General features: G+C 37.2%; 2 protein-coding genes across 4 annotated transcripts in view; both read left to right on the top strand.

Moving 5' to 3' along the window:
- The first annotated feature begins 85 nt into the window (after window positions 1-85).
- On the top strand, window positions 86-6,882 carry wee1 (WEE1 G2 checkpoint kinase). 3 transcript variants are annotated; one of them, XM_017466029.3, is made up of 11 exons: window positions 86-364; window positions 697-1,198; window positions 1,805-2,010; window positions 2,305-2,371; window positions 2,555-2,727; window positions 2,984-3,252; window positions 3,746-3,838; window positions 3,935-4,020; window positions 4,844-5,014; window positions 5,132-5,277; window positions 5,609-6,882. In XM_017466029.3, the coding sequence occupies exons 2-11, from the start codon at window positions 719-721 to the stop codon at window positions 5,763-5,765; spliced, it is 1,848 nt and encodes a 615-aa protein (XP_017321518.1). In that variant the 5' UTR covers window positions 86-364; window positions 697-718; the 3' UTR covers window positions 5,766-6,882. The 3 variants fall into 3 exon arrangements, with proteins under 3 accessions (XP_017321518.1, XP_017321517.1, XP_017321516.1); XM_017466028.3 differs by having other exon boundaries at window positions 694-1,198; XM_017466027.3 differs by having other exon boundaries at window positions 662-1,198.
- A 2,330-nt stretch (window positions 6,883-9,212) lies between these two features.
- Window positions 9,213-16,122, top strand: part of swap70b (switching B cell complex subunit SWAP70b) — a 28,848-nt gene continuing 21,938 nt past the window's right edge. Inside the window, exons 1-2 of the mRNA XM_017466031.3 lie at window positions 9,213-9,548; window positions 13,164-13,304. Coding sequence (XP_017321520.1) covers window positions 9,453-9,548; window positions 13,164-13,304 — 237 coding nt within the window. The 5' untranslated portion in view covers window positions 9,213-9,452. The remainder of the gene's footprint in view (window positions 9,549-13,163; window positions 13,305-16,122) is intronic.

The following is a 16,122-nucleotide window of genomic DNA, read 5'->3' as shown; positions in this document are numbered from 1 at the left end:
AACCGCCCATCATTCAAACTTCACGGTGCGCTCTGATTGGTCGATACTGAGTCATTTGACCAACGGTCGCGGGAAGACTATGACCACGCTTGTTGTAGGTGGGAGGAGTAGCAATTCGCCATTCAAACTACTTTCGTAAACAAAATTGTTTTTAATCGGTGTAATTATGAAAGCTTTACGTTTTGTTGGGCTTTGATTTAGTCGTTTATTATGGCGTACTGTCTTTTCATGGACATTATATTTCACTTTTAGCGCAGTGACTAATCTGGGGAGTAGATTTGGGAGACTCGGAGAAGAAGAAGCCATTTTTTTTTCAAACTTGGCCGCTTTGGTGCTTCGTGGTAACAAGTCAATTTATCAGTCGGTAAGAGCTTGTCTGATTCGTTTGGGTGGATATTGGGGTTGCTAGTGGACTATACTGTCGACGGTGGAAGACAAGTGGGATTGATATTTTATTAATGTGACAAATCTAAGAGAAGTTGTAATTAGCAAAGTGGCTAGCTAGTTATAGGAGTCGTTAGGTCTCCACGGGGAAGCCTCCCGTTAACTAAGGTTAAGTAGTCCGTGTTTGTTAGATATGCTAAGCTTCTTTCATTTCTTTTCTTTAACTATCTGACTTGGTTAATTTGTTTTGAATAACGTTAGCCTAATTGTACAACAGCGTTTCCGTGTTTTGGTTTGTCTAACTCTCAGTAGAGAGTTTCTGCTGACCGAGAAAATGAGTTTCGGCTGCCGACGGCAAGCAGACTGTTCCCCAAACCTTCGAGCGATTCGCCAGAAACTGCAGTTTGCACACAGCGATGGTGAAGAGGATAGTATTGAGGAGGCCAACAGCAGTACCGGGGCTGAGTCCGGTTTTAACGAGCTGGATTCTCCGGTATCTCTGCGGCGTAGCAGCGCAGATAAGAGACCCGACGAGCTGAACAGCAGTCCTCTGAGCCGAACCAGGGAAGACGACGACCCCGAGTCTTGGGACGAGGAAGGTTTCGGCTCTCCGTCTCACCTCAAAGTGAGCTTTTGTGTGAAAAACTCTCCATCGCCGAGAAAAAGTCCTCGCGCCTACGACAGTTCACCGGAGAGGACGTGTATTCAGGACGATGTGGAGGGCTCGAGCTCTCCCATTCCTGACTGTCCTGATACACCACCCCATAAAACCTTCAGAAAACTGCGACTGTTCGATACTCCACACACCCCAAAGGTTCGTGCTGTCCTATTCTGTAAAAATATAGCTTTAAAGCTCGAGTTATCCGCAGTGAAATACAGAGTACTTTGGTAATATTTAAGTATGGTTGCATTCGAGCTATTTTTATTTTAGAAAGTGCACAGTGAGGCATGGCAAACATGTAATAATGAGATACTCAATTCAGTTTTATTTGTATAGCGTTTTTACCAATGGACATTGTCACAAAGCAGCTTTACAGAAATGTAGACAGAAATTTTAAACCTTATACATTTATTCCTAATGAGCAAGCCAGAAGCGACAGTGGGAAGGAAAACCTCCCTGGGATGATCTGAGGAAGATGTATTCAATAATTTTTTCCCCAGCAATCTCAGCAAGTCAGACTACAGTTTCTCCTTCCAGGTGACTTCAGAGCTCATTGACCCAGTTATTATCTAACTGTACAGGTTACGTAATGTGTTTCATATGCAGTGAATCATCTCCTTGATTACAGCGGCGGCTCGGAGCTTTGTCCATGTTTTGCTTCGCACTTTACTGTCTATAACGCAGGTCTTTTAACCCTAATAAGTAGTTTGCGTATTTCAAGTAGCACCATTAACTTTATGTCTCGTCTCTAATGAGCAGAGTTTGCTGTCAAGAGCAAGGACTTCGGCTTCTACAAGCAGGAGAGTCGCGCTTTTCAAGAATGTGGATTCCAAAGGAAAGGCAAGTCTCGACGGAAGGCGAAACCAAACACCTCTGGTCAACATTAACCCCTTCACCCCGGACTCAGTGGTCGTCCAGTCATCAACTCAACAAAGAAACAATAGAAAGCGCTCTCATTGGAATGAGTAAGCTCTTTGACTTGGTTATAACAGCTTTTGGTTGATTTTATTTATTCGTTTGTTAGCTTTTGGGATAAAAAAACAACTTGATATTAAACCCTTAGATGCCATGTATTTAATGTTCAGGTTGCAATGAGGTTCGTTAAATCCGTTTACTGCCCGGGTTGCGAGTCAACACTGGCAAGAAACCAAAGCCTCGAGTGCACTCCTACACCACGCCACGTGCTTCCCCCAGACCTCTCTGCTGCCCTCTTGTGTCTGATGTGAAATAATAGCTCCTCTTCTCCCATTGTGTTGCAGCTCCTGTGGAGAGGACATGGAGGCAAGTGATGCTGAGATTGAGGATGACGTTATTCCACCTTCAAAGGTAGACATTTTTACAATATAGACCATAGTGTATCTGAGCACTTTTTATGGCTCTGTTATTCTTCTCTTCATTGTAAGAAAGTACTTGTCACCCATCACATATAAACAAAAAACACTTATATTTTAAGCGTGTGCTGTGGCAACGTTTTGATTCTAGTTCTAATTAAAAACCCTTTTTCTCCAGAGAATTACAATGATGGAGAGTAACATGATGTCCAGATATGCATCAGAGTTCCATGAACTAGAGAAGATTGGTTCTGGACAGTTTGGCTCTGTGTACAAATGTGTGAAAAGACTAGATGGCTGCATCTATGCAATCAAGCGTTCCAAGAAGCCTTTGGCAGGGTCTGTGGATGAGTAAGTAATAGTTACTGATATTGACTACATAATACAGACTTTATCTGTGAACAAATTTTTCTTTTTATTCATTTATATTTTTAGCGCTATATTGATGGCAATATGCTATTTTTGTCCATATTGTGTTCCCTAATAAAGTTGTTTTCTGACAATGTGTGTTGTAAAAATGATTATACAAATTGCATTCATATTTAATACACCTTTTTGTTAGATTGAGAAGCTTACTGTGCCTTTTTTTTTTTTTAACCAACTACAGGCAAAATGCACTTCGTGAGGTTTATGCACATGCAGTTCTTGGACAGCACCCTCATGTAGTGAGATATTATTCTGCCTGGGCCGAGGACGACCACATGCTGATCCAGAATGAGTACTGCAATGGTGGCACCTTGTCTGATGTTATTGCTGAGAACTACAGACGTTTGCACTTTCTGTCTGAGCTGGAACTGAAGGACTTGTTGCTGCAGGTCTCCCGCGGGCTCAAGTACATCCACTCGACAGCGCTTGTGCACATGGACATTAAGCCAAGTGAGTTGTTCTCATAGGATACTTTGATATTAATTTGCACTTGGTTGTTTTTCCTTTTTGCTGCTCACTCAGAATACCATGTGAATTCTACTTTAGAGCATGTTGTCGTATTTTATAGGCTGCTCCGTTTTCCCAATTTGGGTTTAAAAACACGTTTGCCATCATATCATGCACCCTGTATAATAAATGGTTGTGTGAGAAGGGGTGTGTTAATAGAGGCTTGCGTTAACTGCCTGTTATGAGCCAGTATACAGTGACATGACGATATGGAAAACTGTGCATGCAGTACTGTGAACTACTCTGTAAAATATTTTCTTAAATTCATCAGAAGTTTGTCTTCACTATGTTGGGGTTTTTTTCTTCTTGTATTTAATATTGCAACTCTTTAAAATAATTAAAGTGGAAGTACTAGGTCGTATTATCTGTGAAGTACAGGACCATGAACTTGACAATGTATTTAAAATTGTTTGTATTTGAAATTTTTTTGTTTCAGGTAACATATTTATTTCAAGGAAGTCTGCAGTGAACGTTGAGGAGTTTGAAGATGAGGAGGATGGGCCCAGCACTAATGTGATATACAAAATCGGTATGTACACACCAACTATACCATTTGTATGCGATGTACAGTTCTCTTAAATTGCAATTAACTGACAGCCTCTCTTTATTTTTATTTTTTTGTTAGGTGACCTAGGCCATGTGACTAGGGTGACTAATCCACAAGTTGAGGAGGGTGACAGTAGATACCTGGCTAATGAAGTTCTTCAGGAGGTAAAACAATGGTTTTCTCTGATGTCAGAAATTCTGTAATGGTCATTTTGAAGAAGGCTTCCTATTTAAGCAGCGATGTAAACGTTTTTGCTCATTGGCTAACTGTGAACTGTCTCATGATATTTAATTTCATTTGGAGATCTAATATTGTTGAAGTACTCTATCTGCAAAAATTTGTGGACACCTGACTGTCATACCATATGTGCCTTTTGAACATCCCGCTCCAGATTTAGTGCCCCCTTTGCTGTTATAATAACCTGTACTTTTCTGGGAAGACTTTCAAATAGATTGTGGAGCATGACTGGAGATTTGTGCCCATTCAGCCACAAGAGCATTAGTGAGGTCAGATACTGATGTCAAGCAACATCCAGTTCATCCAAAAAGTCATGGGATTAAGGCCAGGGCTTTGTGCAGGCCACTTGAATTCTTCCACACCAGCCTTGGCAAATGAATGTCTTCATGGACCTCAGTTTGTGTGCAGGGGCATTGTCATGCTGGAACTTGTTTGTGCTAGCCTCTTTAATTCCATTTAAGGGACATTGTAATGCTACAGCATACAAAGACATCCTATATAACGGTTTGGGATAGTCCCATGTATGAGTGTGATGGTCATGTGTCCCCAAACTTTTGGCCATGTAGTATGTCAGTGAACTCAAATTTTACTTGGTTAAGTCCTCTTGAATGGCTTATTTCAGTAGTATAGATTTGTAGTTAACTATAAAATATTAAACTTATTCCACATAGATTATGGTGACTATTTTTCGCTGGTAGGTGGAGGAGTATTTAGCCTGTTTGATGTTTCTGAGTATTTTGTTCCTTTCAGGACTATAGTAACCTGACAAAGGCAGACATCTTTGCTTTGGCTTTGACTGTTGTCAGTGCATGTGGAGCTGAGCCTCTACCAACCAATGGGGAACAATGGCACAAAATCCGACAGGGAATTCTACCCCATATCCCACAAGTGCTTTCTCAAGAATTTTTAAGCCTGTTAAAGGTAAAAGGGAAAAAACATTCTTTCTTACTTTCCTTATTTATTTACAGTACTTTTTAAAATGGTAGTTTTCTGTTTACTTCAGTAAATAATTTGTTTAATATATATAATTTCTTACAGCTTATGATTCATCCTGACCCCACACGCCGGCCATCGACCTCTGATCTCATCAGACACCCTGTTCTGCTTACCGCCTCCAGGATGAATGCTGATCAGTTGCGTGTGGAACTTAATGCAGAGAGATTCAAAAACGCCCTGCTCCAAAAGTATGTGTTTTGCTACCAAGTCGTATTATAAATTGCTTAGTTTTAACAGGATTTGTTTTGATACAGACAGATTCCTTGTTCAGTTTTTGTGAATTTCTTGTGTATGTAAGCCTCACGAGGGCAAATGAGTACAAGGTCATTTGAGATTTTGCTTTTTATTCAGTTCTTAAGCACCACTTTTCATTTGCTCTTGGCTTGTTAAGTTTATTTAATGCTTTGTAGTGTGTAGAAGAAATACTTAACACAGTTAACTGTGTACTGTGAAGCTCTTGTTAATTTCAATTCTCATCCTTTTTAAATTACAAAAAAAAAATTTGTTCTTGTTTCTCAGGGAGCTGAAAAAAGCCCAGCTTGCCAAAGCTGCAGCAGAGGAGAGAATTTTGTCCACAGACAGAGTCCTGACACGTTCCACAATCCAGTCTAGTTCCAGAAACTCTCGGCTTATTGGGAAGAAGATGAACCGCTCTCTCAGCCTCACCATTTACTGAACTGAACCTCGAATTAAATATTTTGACAAAGAAGAGTTTCCCCCAGAGGGAGGAACACTGGTGCTGTATCACAGATTTCACATGGAGTTTTTTTTTTTTTTTTTTTGGGTGTGTGTCTATTACTGTTTGGACAGCTTCCATTGTCTCATGACTGTTCGTGCTTACACTGTCCTGATAGAAGTGAGATGGTTTTGAATGGAAGAAAACCACACTTTCCTAGCAACTGATAATATCAGTTAAAACATCTGTCAGTTTGTACTGGCCATGGACTGCTTTTTATTGCATGGTCCGGTTCCTTTTGCAGAATTTGTTTTGCATGCATTTCATGTGTAGATATTTCTTAAGGTAGAGAACTTCCTTGTTGTTTTTTCCTTATTCCTTCTCCAACTTCCAAAGAGGGAGGTCTGCATGTTGGTCATAGACATGGGGCATCTATGAACCCCTGTAGAGACCTGATTTGTGAATGTTCCAGACCTAAGAGTTGTGCACCTTACTGCCTGTAAAATGCCTTATGTTGAGCAATGAAGGTTGGGCCCTATGTGTCGATTACCGTTAAACTGAGCACTTTGGAGGCAATGGGGAACTCGCCAGAAAGCCTGCTGCTATTCATGTTTGTCCATTTTCCAGTTGTGGTTGGGAAATATGATCTACATTTTTATCATTTCTTCCCCCCCCTCCTCAATCATTGATCTCTTTTGTTATACAGCAATTTCAAAATAATTTCCTTTGAGGTTATGTACAGTTCTGTACAGAAATAACATGTATGCATTTGGTTTTTCATGTAGAAAAGGTATAGAATTGATCATGTGTACATGGGATTTGGTTACATTTAGAAACTGCAACTTAAGCTAAATTTCATATCCCCAGTAAAATATTTGCATAGACTTCAACAGGACTTCAACTTCAGTCTCAAGCCTGTTTGTAGCATTAAAACAATAGCATCCTTTTTATTTTATTTTTTTAACTGTTATGTTATCCGTTAACAAGTCATTTTATTTTCTGTATTGCCACTCTACTGTTATTAGGATACTCTTTGGTTTCCCACTTAGATCTTGTACCATAGAACAACGGCTTATTTTTTGTAAATATGTTCTTTTTAATAAACTAGATCAACACATCCTTGGTGTGTTTTTCTTTAGTGCTGATTGCACACAAATAGTAGTAGTGACTGAGTTACTGGATGTCTGCAAATCACAGGCCAAAGTTCTGAGATTATTTAATCCAAATTTTTCAGCCAACTGTGTAACCAGATGATTATTTTTCGGATTTTATTTTATGCAAGTAATGTAGTGTCTTTATTTTACCTCCTAATTAACCATAATATACAGTAACTACAGTGAAAGTAAAGTGAAGTGGGTCTGTTACAACGGTGAGGACTGTAGGAGTTTAAGTGGGTAATGTTTGTTTTTATTTATTGGGAATTTGCATTAGAGAAAGTATTGGGGCAGTCAGTTGAAAACCTGAAAAGTGAGAGAAAATAGAATTAAATTTTCTTGTGCTGAAAGAAATTATATAAAATAAAAAAAAATAATGCACTTTTGTGACACCTGTTTGCGATAATGCAAAATAAAAGGTTTTCATTTGACATCCTCATACATTACTTAATGTTCACATGGATTATGACAAAGATAATGTATCATGGCCATTGCACATTTGCTACCATTTTATTTTTTGAGAGTTATAGGTATATTTGCTCTTGCTTTGGTTAATTGTGAGAATACCGGGATGCTGTGGGATTGTGTATATATATTTATATAGCATTTGGTGTTTTAATGTTGCTGGTCTTTTCTAGTGTTGCTTATGTCAAAAATTGTAGCTACATAAGCATCACACACCTTGTTGATGGAGTCAGTTGATTACCTTCTCTGACAATGAATGAGAGTATATCCTTTTAAAAGCAGACCGACCGGCCTCTTCTGCTAAAGTTCAAAACATTTCTCTTTTCAGTTAACATTTTTGAGCTAATTGCCATTTATTTGTGCTTATCTCAGTGAATAGAACAAAGGAACACCACTTCCTTCTTAGCCAGAGGAGGGCAGCAGGTAATCCCGAGCAACTGTTTAGGCATTTACATTGTCCAAGCTTTTTTTGTTGTTTGTTTTAATCTTGTTATGACTTACAGCTCTTGGATGTACATACAGCATAGTTTTGCAGTAAACAATGTGCCGGCGGGGTCAGAATTTGGGTAAGGTAAGAGAGTTAGAAAATAAAAACTTGCCACTGTGAAACGTTCTGCTCAAGTCGTGCTTGCAAAGTTGGTTCTGCTTGATCTTCCGCATTTTCTGAATCGGAATCGGGCTCAAACTGATACAGTAAAACCGACGACATGTTGCTTAGGAGCTTAGAATTACTTTAGAAACTTTAGAAGCTAAAGGTAAGCCAAGGGGCATTACATGTACAACACACACTGAGGCTTTTGGCCAATCACAATGCAACGGGTCATCTGGCCAATCAGAGCACTCTGGGCTTTTCGGAAGGAGGGGCTTTTGAGAAAACGAAGCGTTTCAGGCAGCCTGGGAATAGAGGTACTGCAATAATGTACAGTATGTGACAAATAATGTGTTTTTTTTGGAACATTAAAGCATGTTAACCTATTTTATTACACCCATTAAACAAAATAATTAACGTTTAAAAATCATGATATGACCCCTTTAAATGCTGAAAAAAAAAAAAGATCTGTGAATACTTTCGCAAATCAGCTAGTTCAATTAGAATAACTTTTTATTCATCTAAGTGTTCCACTTTTAAGGTTATAGACTCAAGAAAATAAAGTTCCTAAATCTAATGCAGATGGAATTTATATTTGTCCTCAGAAGCCACAAATCAGACATAACAATGTGCACTATTAATAACCGGTATATGTCACTGACTTACTTTTATTTACTGTTACTAACTTTCTATCTATCTATCTATCTATCTATCTATCTATCTATCTATCTATATCACATTATATTTTGCCACAGAATTTGACCAAGATGTTATTGGTATCATCTTCTGCAGTGTGACACAATAAATAGGACAGCTGAGTAACAGCAGAGTTAGTGATCTATGAGTTGCCAGGCTGACAAAGTTGACAGTGGCATTGGCATGGAATTTAAAGTATTTGAACCCAGTCTGTTTGAGCAGAGTGTATAGATGAGGTGGCACGAGAGCTGGACTGACTAAAGGACTAAAGCGCTGCTGCATCAGTCTCTTTAGTTTTGGCATGAAGAATTTAGGGTTAAATCCCAGTAGCACCACTACCAGTGGGTGGGCAGTCCACTATGAGTAATACAGGAAATGTTAACCAAAGTGAAAGTAGACCAATTTAAATCAGAGTAGACCAGTTTAAATCAAATCTTAGCTCGGAATATTAATGACATAAAACTTTTGGACCATCGAAGATCACATTAATTATGATAATGAATATTGTTAATTAAGTCGTCCAGGGTGAATTTTTCAGTTGCATGAATAGTATGCTGCTCTAGCACAGCAGCAATTACAAAGTAACTAAGTTGAAATATCGTGTGGTTTTAATTATTTGGTGTAAGCACTTTCTGAGCCGCTTTGACGCACTTTGAGCTGCTGTGAGTGAGCGCTGAGCCGACTCCTTTAGCGTCACGTGACCGCTGCTCGGACCGTGTGAGAGGAACCTTCTCAGGACGGAGCAGAAGTGCGACGAGCCTCAGCCAGTCTGTACCACTCGAAATGGGACTAAGGGACGAACTTCTAAAGTCGATATGGCATGCCTTCACAGCGCTGGATTTGGACAAAAGTGGGAAAGTGTCAAAGTCTCAATTAAAGGTATGATTTTGTCCAGATCGGAACATTTTGTGGCATGTTTTGTAACTTTTTTGTTCCACCTCGCCGCTATGCACTATGTCACCTAGGCTTTACAATTACATCAAATATTTGTCTAACGACGTAAATATGCGAGTTTTGTTTTCACAAATTTTTAAGAGGCAAGTAAGACACAGGAATAAAGTTGGTTTGACGTTGGACGTTCGATATTCGCGGATATATGGAAATTAAGGGACCGTCTTTAAAGTTACATACGACATTGTTAAACACGTTTCTAACTTCAATAGCATTTGAAGGGAATGACTTACAGTTATATAACCAACTCTTAAGTGTTCATGTAGGTGTCAGCTATAATGCACACCTCTTAGATTTTTGATATTTAACAAAATAAACTATTAAATCATATATAAATATTGCCATGTATTTTGTTACTGCATGGGCTCATACACAAAATATACCATTATTTAAAGCTCAATGGCATTTGAAGGGAATGATGTACAGTCACACAACTAACTGTACAGTGTTCATCTAGGTGTCAGCTATAAGGCACACATTTTAGGTTTTTGATATTTGTTAAAATGAGCTATTAAATCACATTTAAATTAGACATGAATTTCACTGCAGAATAGGCTCATACACAAAATATACTATAATTTTAAGCTCAATAGGGTTGAGCTTAAATAGGGTGTACTGGGTTGAATGGTTTTCTTCAAAAAATAGATGTCCTATTAATAAAATGATATATATATATATATATATATATATATATATATATATATATATATATATATATATATGTGTGTGTGTGTGTGTGTGTGTGTGTGTGTGTGTGTGTGTGTGTGTGTATATATATATATATATATATATATATATATATATATATATATATACATACATATATAAATTCATTAATAGGACTTTTTTTTTGAAGAAGAAAACCATTCAATCTAGTACAGGTCATTTTGACCCCCTTTATGCATTCGTGAAGGTTTTTTTGGTTCATGCATTGTAAGGTTAAATATCGAAAATCTAAAAAGTGTGCGCCCTATCTGACACCTAGTCGAACACTTTACAGTTGTGTGACTGTACATCATTCCCTTCAAATCCTATTGAGCTTTAAATTATGATATATTTTGTGTATGGGCCTATTCAGTAATGAAATACATGTCAAATTTAAATGTGATTTAATAGTTTATTTTATTAAATATCAGAAATCTCAAAGGTGTGCATCATACCTGACACCTAGATGAACACTTTACAGTTGTTGTGTGACTGTAAGTCATTCCCTTCAAATGCTATTGAGCTTTAAATAATGGCATATTTTGTGTGTGGGCCCATTCGGTAGTGAAATTCATGTCTAATTTACATATAATTTAATAGCTTTAATAGATGAACACTTTCCAGTTGGTTGTGTGACTGTACACCATTCTCTTCAAATGCTATTGAAGTTAGAATCATGTATAATAATGTCGTATGTAACTTTAGAGACGGTCCCTTAATTTCCGCATATCCGCGAATATCGAATGTCCAACATCAAACCAACTTTATTCCAGTAAGAAAGACCATGACCTATACAAACATTTTAGGTTGCTCCAGCCGATTTCCTAACATTAAATACAAATGTGTTTGAACCAGAGACATTGGGCTAAACTGATGTGAATGTTAAACTGTAAGCAGGTATATATATATATATTTTTGTGCTGTGGTTTTGTTCTGTGTTAGTAGCGCGATGTCATGTCCTCAAGTGTCTTAAATAGCCTATGTGGGTTTTGTGCTTTTTGTTGCCGTTAAAGGGGAAATGTTAAGAAATGACTGGTAATTCAGTCTTTACTCAATTGCTAGCATAATGTGCTGCTTATTGCAAAGACCACTACAGAAACACTCACATAGATGGTCTATAAAATCCAGGGCCTACCTACTCGTGTCCTGTCTGAAATTGTTAGTATGTTTTGTGAAGAGAATGGACTCCGACCCCCAACTGCCACAAAAAACAAAATAAAACAACAACCGTAAAATGTATTCAGGTATGTGTGGTCTGCTTAAATAGATCACGAAGAAAATCTATGATGATTTTTACCTTTTCTTAGGTAAGCGACAAAATTTATGCAAATTAATGTCAGTACAAAAATATTAATTTAAATAAATAATTTAAAAAAAAACCCATACATATTAAAATAACAAGGAACAGAAGAAACAAACAGTTGGTTAAAACACCAAAGTAGGATAATTTAATAGAAGGCTTTCAGTTCATATACTGTTTTTTAATACTATAGAGCAGGTATGTGAACATAATTTGCCAAGGTCCATTTATGAAAAAGTTACCTTTTAATGATTAACCATTCACGATAGTTCATAACCATAATAAGACACATCAGTCCGAAGTGGTGATATTTTTTGTTTTGCTCTGGTGCTTTTGATTAGGGCCACAGATTCTGAACTGACAAGATATCTTTTGTTTTGAACTTAAACCAGAGAATAAGCTCACCCTTCTCTGTCCACTTATCTGTGAAAATTATTTTTTTATAGTTGACTTTTTTTTGACCAAGCCATGTTGTCAATTTAATAATCAAACCAAGGAGTGTAAATGAAATAAAAATCTAAGTCTGCAGGAAAAAAAAAAAAAATTTGCTCTGAGCTGTCTTCAGATAAAAATGAGTTGTTGAACAGCCATTTTTTTCATACACTGCTATAGTGTTTTTCAAAAATTCAGAAAAAAAAGACAAAAATTTATCAAAATGACAGTGTAACACTATTGATTGTTGTTATAAGGCTCACACTGACTAGTCTCTTATCTTTGGAACATATATTTGGTATTTTATAACTTCTGATGGTATAAATAGTAATGAATAATAAACCCAGGAAAGAGTATAATAATGTAATGTTTATGCCTACATCACTATGCATCTCTTTGAAAGAAAAAAATACATAAAAATAATGCTGTCATTAGAAGCATGAAGAATTGCTTGAAATATAAGCTGGGGCTCATTTATTTCTAGCCCAGTCTGAAGGTTCACACCGTCTACACAGAGTGAAGCACCCCTTATAGTGTTTATTTCATTGGGGCTTATTCATTTAGTGGGGTTCATTTATTTAAGCCTGCTTCATTGAGACATCCAGACACAAGGTGGATTACTTTCATTTTATAATTTTCAAAATGCCTTTGGAGGAACTAGAAGTAGAAATACTACGCATACATTGTCAATTCAAAGTAGAAATTACACAAAAGGATGACAATATTGGGTTTGAATAAAAAGGTTTGAACAAAAGAGCTGGCTACTGGCCAGCACAGTTTTTTTGTTTTCCATACTTACTATTAGGGAAAGACAGCAATCATGAATGGTCTTGTCTATCTGTCTTTCTGTGATTGTGTTTGCATAATAGTTTATGTCTACAATATGACCTGGTGTTATATGACACCATGTCTAATGGTTTCATAATAGTAATGCTGAGTTATTGATATGTAGTAGAATTTTATGGTCCCATTCAATATCATGACCAGCCATCACTGATAATCACTAAATCATGTAAAAAGGTAGGACTTAATGCTACGTGATTGTATAAACTACACTATACCAGAATACATACTAAAACAGGGTTTTATTTTATTGTGACTTTCAGGTGCTTTCCCATAGCCTGTGCACTGTGATGAAGATTCCTCATGATCCAGTGGCTCTGGAGGAGCACTTCAGGGATGATGATGAGGGACCAGTCTCCAATCAGGGATATATGCCCTACCTGAACCGATTCATTCTGGACAAGGTGAGCTTCTTGTGCTCAATATTGGCAGTTTTCTTGCTGAAAGTGAAACAATGCAATCTATGGAAGACCTCAAGAGAGGCACTGAAGGTTAATGTGAGTGAGGCTTGACATTCCATTGTTGATGTCATTTTGATTGGCTGTAGGTATATTAACTGGAACACAACACTTGAATGCTAAAGAAGGCTTCTTCACTGGACACTTAGTTGTGTTGTAGCATCTTCTAGTCTTTCCTTATGCACCAAATGGTAGTAATGAAAAAAATAGGTTTGATCAAGTTTTAAACATGACTTTCTATGTTGGCATAGTCATTGTGAATGGCTTTTTGCAGCAGTACTGGTTGTTTCTTCTATGGTTGTGAAAGAGGAAGCAGATTAAGGAAGAGTTATATTTCATAACACATGTCTTATTGTGGGATCCAAGAAAATGAGTTTTAAATGAACATTAGTCACTGCACATGTCTTAAAAATTGGCACTGCACATGTCTCCAGGCTTAATATACGGTCAGTAATCTTAAAGTATATTATTTAGTAAACACAATGGATTATTTGGTAACTACAGTGGAACTAATTGGAAATAAATGTTTGGTGCTGATGAGTTCTGGCAGTCTAAGAGGTTAATGTGCTATAATTAGGTGCCTCATTATTCATTTTAAGCCTGTGCTTAGTATATGAAATCACAGGATATTTCTTTAGTTAGTAAGTGTGTGGTAGTGTTTTACCCACCTCCAACTTGTCTCACTCCTTTTGAGATCCGCCTTTCCCCTTTCCTTGACCACCAGCTTGATTTACAGCCAAGTCTCCTCACTCAAATCTGTAGTTTGATTGTACCAAATGACTCACCTCTTTCTTTCCTTCTTTCTCTGCTTTCTTTCTTTCTTTCTTTCTTTCTTTCTTTCTTTCTTTCTTTCTTTCTCAGATATCTCACCCGTGTATTCTCTCTCTCTCTCTCTCTCTCTCTCTCTCTCTCTCTATATATATATATATATATATATATATATATATATATATATATATATATATATATATATATATATATATATATATATTACTGAATCAGCTTCTTGTCAACTCTACACATTAGAACTGCATAGGTTACACATTCTATTATTTTAAGACAATGTTGCAATGGACCTTTTGTGTAGAACTAGATGTTAGTCAGAAAACTCATCTCTGGACTGTTTTGTAGGTTTTTGTGATTCAGTAAAATGCCTGCTTTCACACTGACCAAGTAGTGTTTTATAATTTAAATGTTTGTCATGAAAAGCATGGTCTCCAAAATTGGATGGTATGTTTAAGACTTTGGATAGAAAGCTGTGTTTTGCTGTGGCAGCTAGTGAAATGCTTCCTCTCTCTCTCTCTCTCTCTCTCTCTCTCTCTCTCTCTCTCTCTCTCTGTATTTGTCTGCACCTTCCTCTTTTATTATATTTTGTGTAGCAAAAAGCATTTAACAATTATGTATAATTTCTGTCACTATCACTCAAGCACTCATTCAAGCACTAACAGTTTTTCATTTGAAACTGCCAGTGTGTCTAAATAATCTTCACTACATTTCATGCCTCCTGTGGTCTCTTCCCACTAATATAACATACATGGACTGTATATGAACTGCTTCTGACATACACACTATTGACTAAGCACAGATGACTTCAGGTCTGAGCACATGGGTTCTGTCAGTGCATGTGGTGGATTTCCTGGTCTAACAACAGTTTTTTTTTTTCTGCTGTATTTTTCTTTTTTGTAGGTCAGATTTGAAACAGAGTACTTCTTCCACCACATTTGTTTCAGAGCCTGGAATGCATTGTTAATGAAAAACTGTGATGTCAGAGGTTGAACAAAAGAGCAGGGCTGCTATACAAATGCAAGACCAAAATAGAGAAGCTATCTTAAAAACCATTGGTGCTGGGTACCATGATGGTGTTGTGGTGAACAATTTGACCCCGTTTATACAATCACATAAAAGTGATCACCTTGATATTACTTTTTTCAATATGGCTGTATGTAGTTTATTCTATATAGTCTATGCAGTTGTGCTTAATTATCACTTATCCAATGGAAGTATGAATTATAATAAATATGTAGTTCATTGTTAATAAAAGGGGTATTTTGTGAAGGATTTTGTCATGTGGCACAAACATGAAAACCCTTTTCCAGAATTGTGTTAGATTGTGGATGGAATTGTGGAATTTTTTCTTATGACTGCTTCTGGTGATAAGGGCTGTTTACAAATCTCACTGCCTCTCAGCTCTGTAGAATGCAAATGCCCAGTTTTCTCTGCAGCTCAGCAGCAGTTGTGACCGTTTAGGCCTCCACAAGGCTCCTATTGTGTAGTCCCACAGTGCACAAAACTAAATGGGAGGTGTGTGTGACGTAAACTACTGCACACTTTTGCAAAAAAAAAAAAAAAAAAAAAAAGAGCTACTCTTTCAAAACAAACTGTTTTACAAATCCAGCTGTACGTTGGTGGATTATGGTGAGACAGCATTTGTGCATGCATGTTTATTTGACAGCTAAGGTTGTTTTGAGCACTATAACAGCTATATATAGCAATAGACTGATTCAGAAATAATGACTGCACATTTACATGTTTTCGCATAGATAGCTTTCTGTACTAATGGAGACTATTTCCTGTAAACCCCAAGGACCTTTGTGGCACAATAAGATCATAATATGCCCTGCAAAGCACTCCAGCACCATTTACTACCTTCAGTTTTTGCTCTGTGCATGGTGCCTTGTAAAAGGTGATTTGCAAGTTGTAATAAGTTTCCCAACTTGTGGAAAAAAAGTGGGGGAAAAACATGGATGCCTCCACAAAAGTGTCT

Source organism: Ictalurus punctatus, chromosome 4 (genome assembly GCF_001660625.3).
Source record: "Ictalurus punctatus breed USDA103 chromosome 4, Coco_2.0, whole genome shotgun sequence".
In the NCBI taxonomy this organism is placed as follows: domain Eukaryota; kingdom Metazoa; phylum Chordata; class Actinopteri; order Siluriformes; family Ictaluridae; genus Ictalurus; species Ictalurus punctatus.
This window is presented reverse-complemented; position numbering and strand designations above follow the sequence as displayed.

Bases quoted from the DNA above. Each gene is read 5' to 3' on its own strand.
- wee1 (XM_017466029.3), top strand. From the start codon at position 719: ATGAGTTTCGGCTGCCGACGGCAAGCAGACTGTTCCCCAAACCTTCGA. The intron at 2,011-2,304 runs GTAAGCTCTTTG...ATTGTGTTGCAG, and splicing joins AAGCGCTCTCATTGGAATGA to CTCCTGTGGAGAGGACATGG. The intron at 3,253-3,745 runs GTGAGTTGTTCT...TTTTTGTTTCAG, and splicing joins GCACATGGACATTAAGCCAA to GTAACATATTTATTTCAAGG.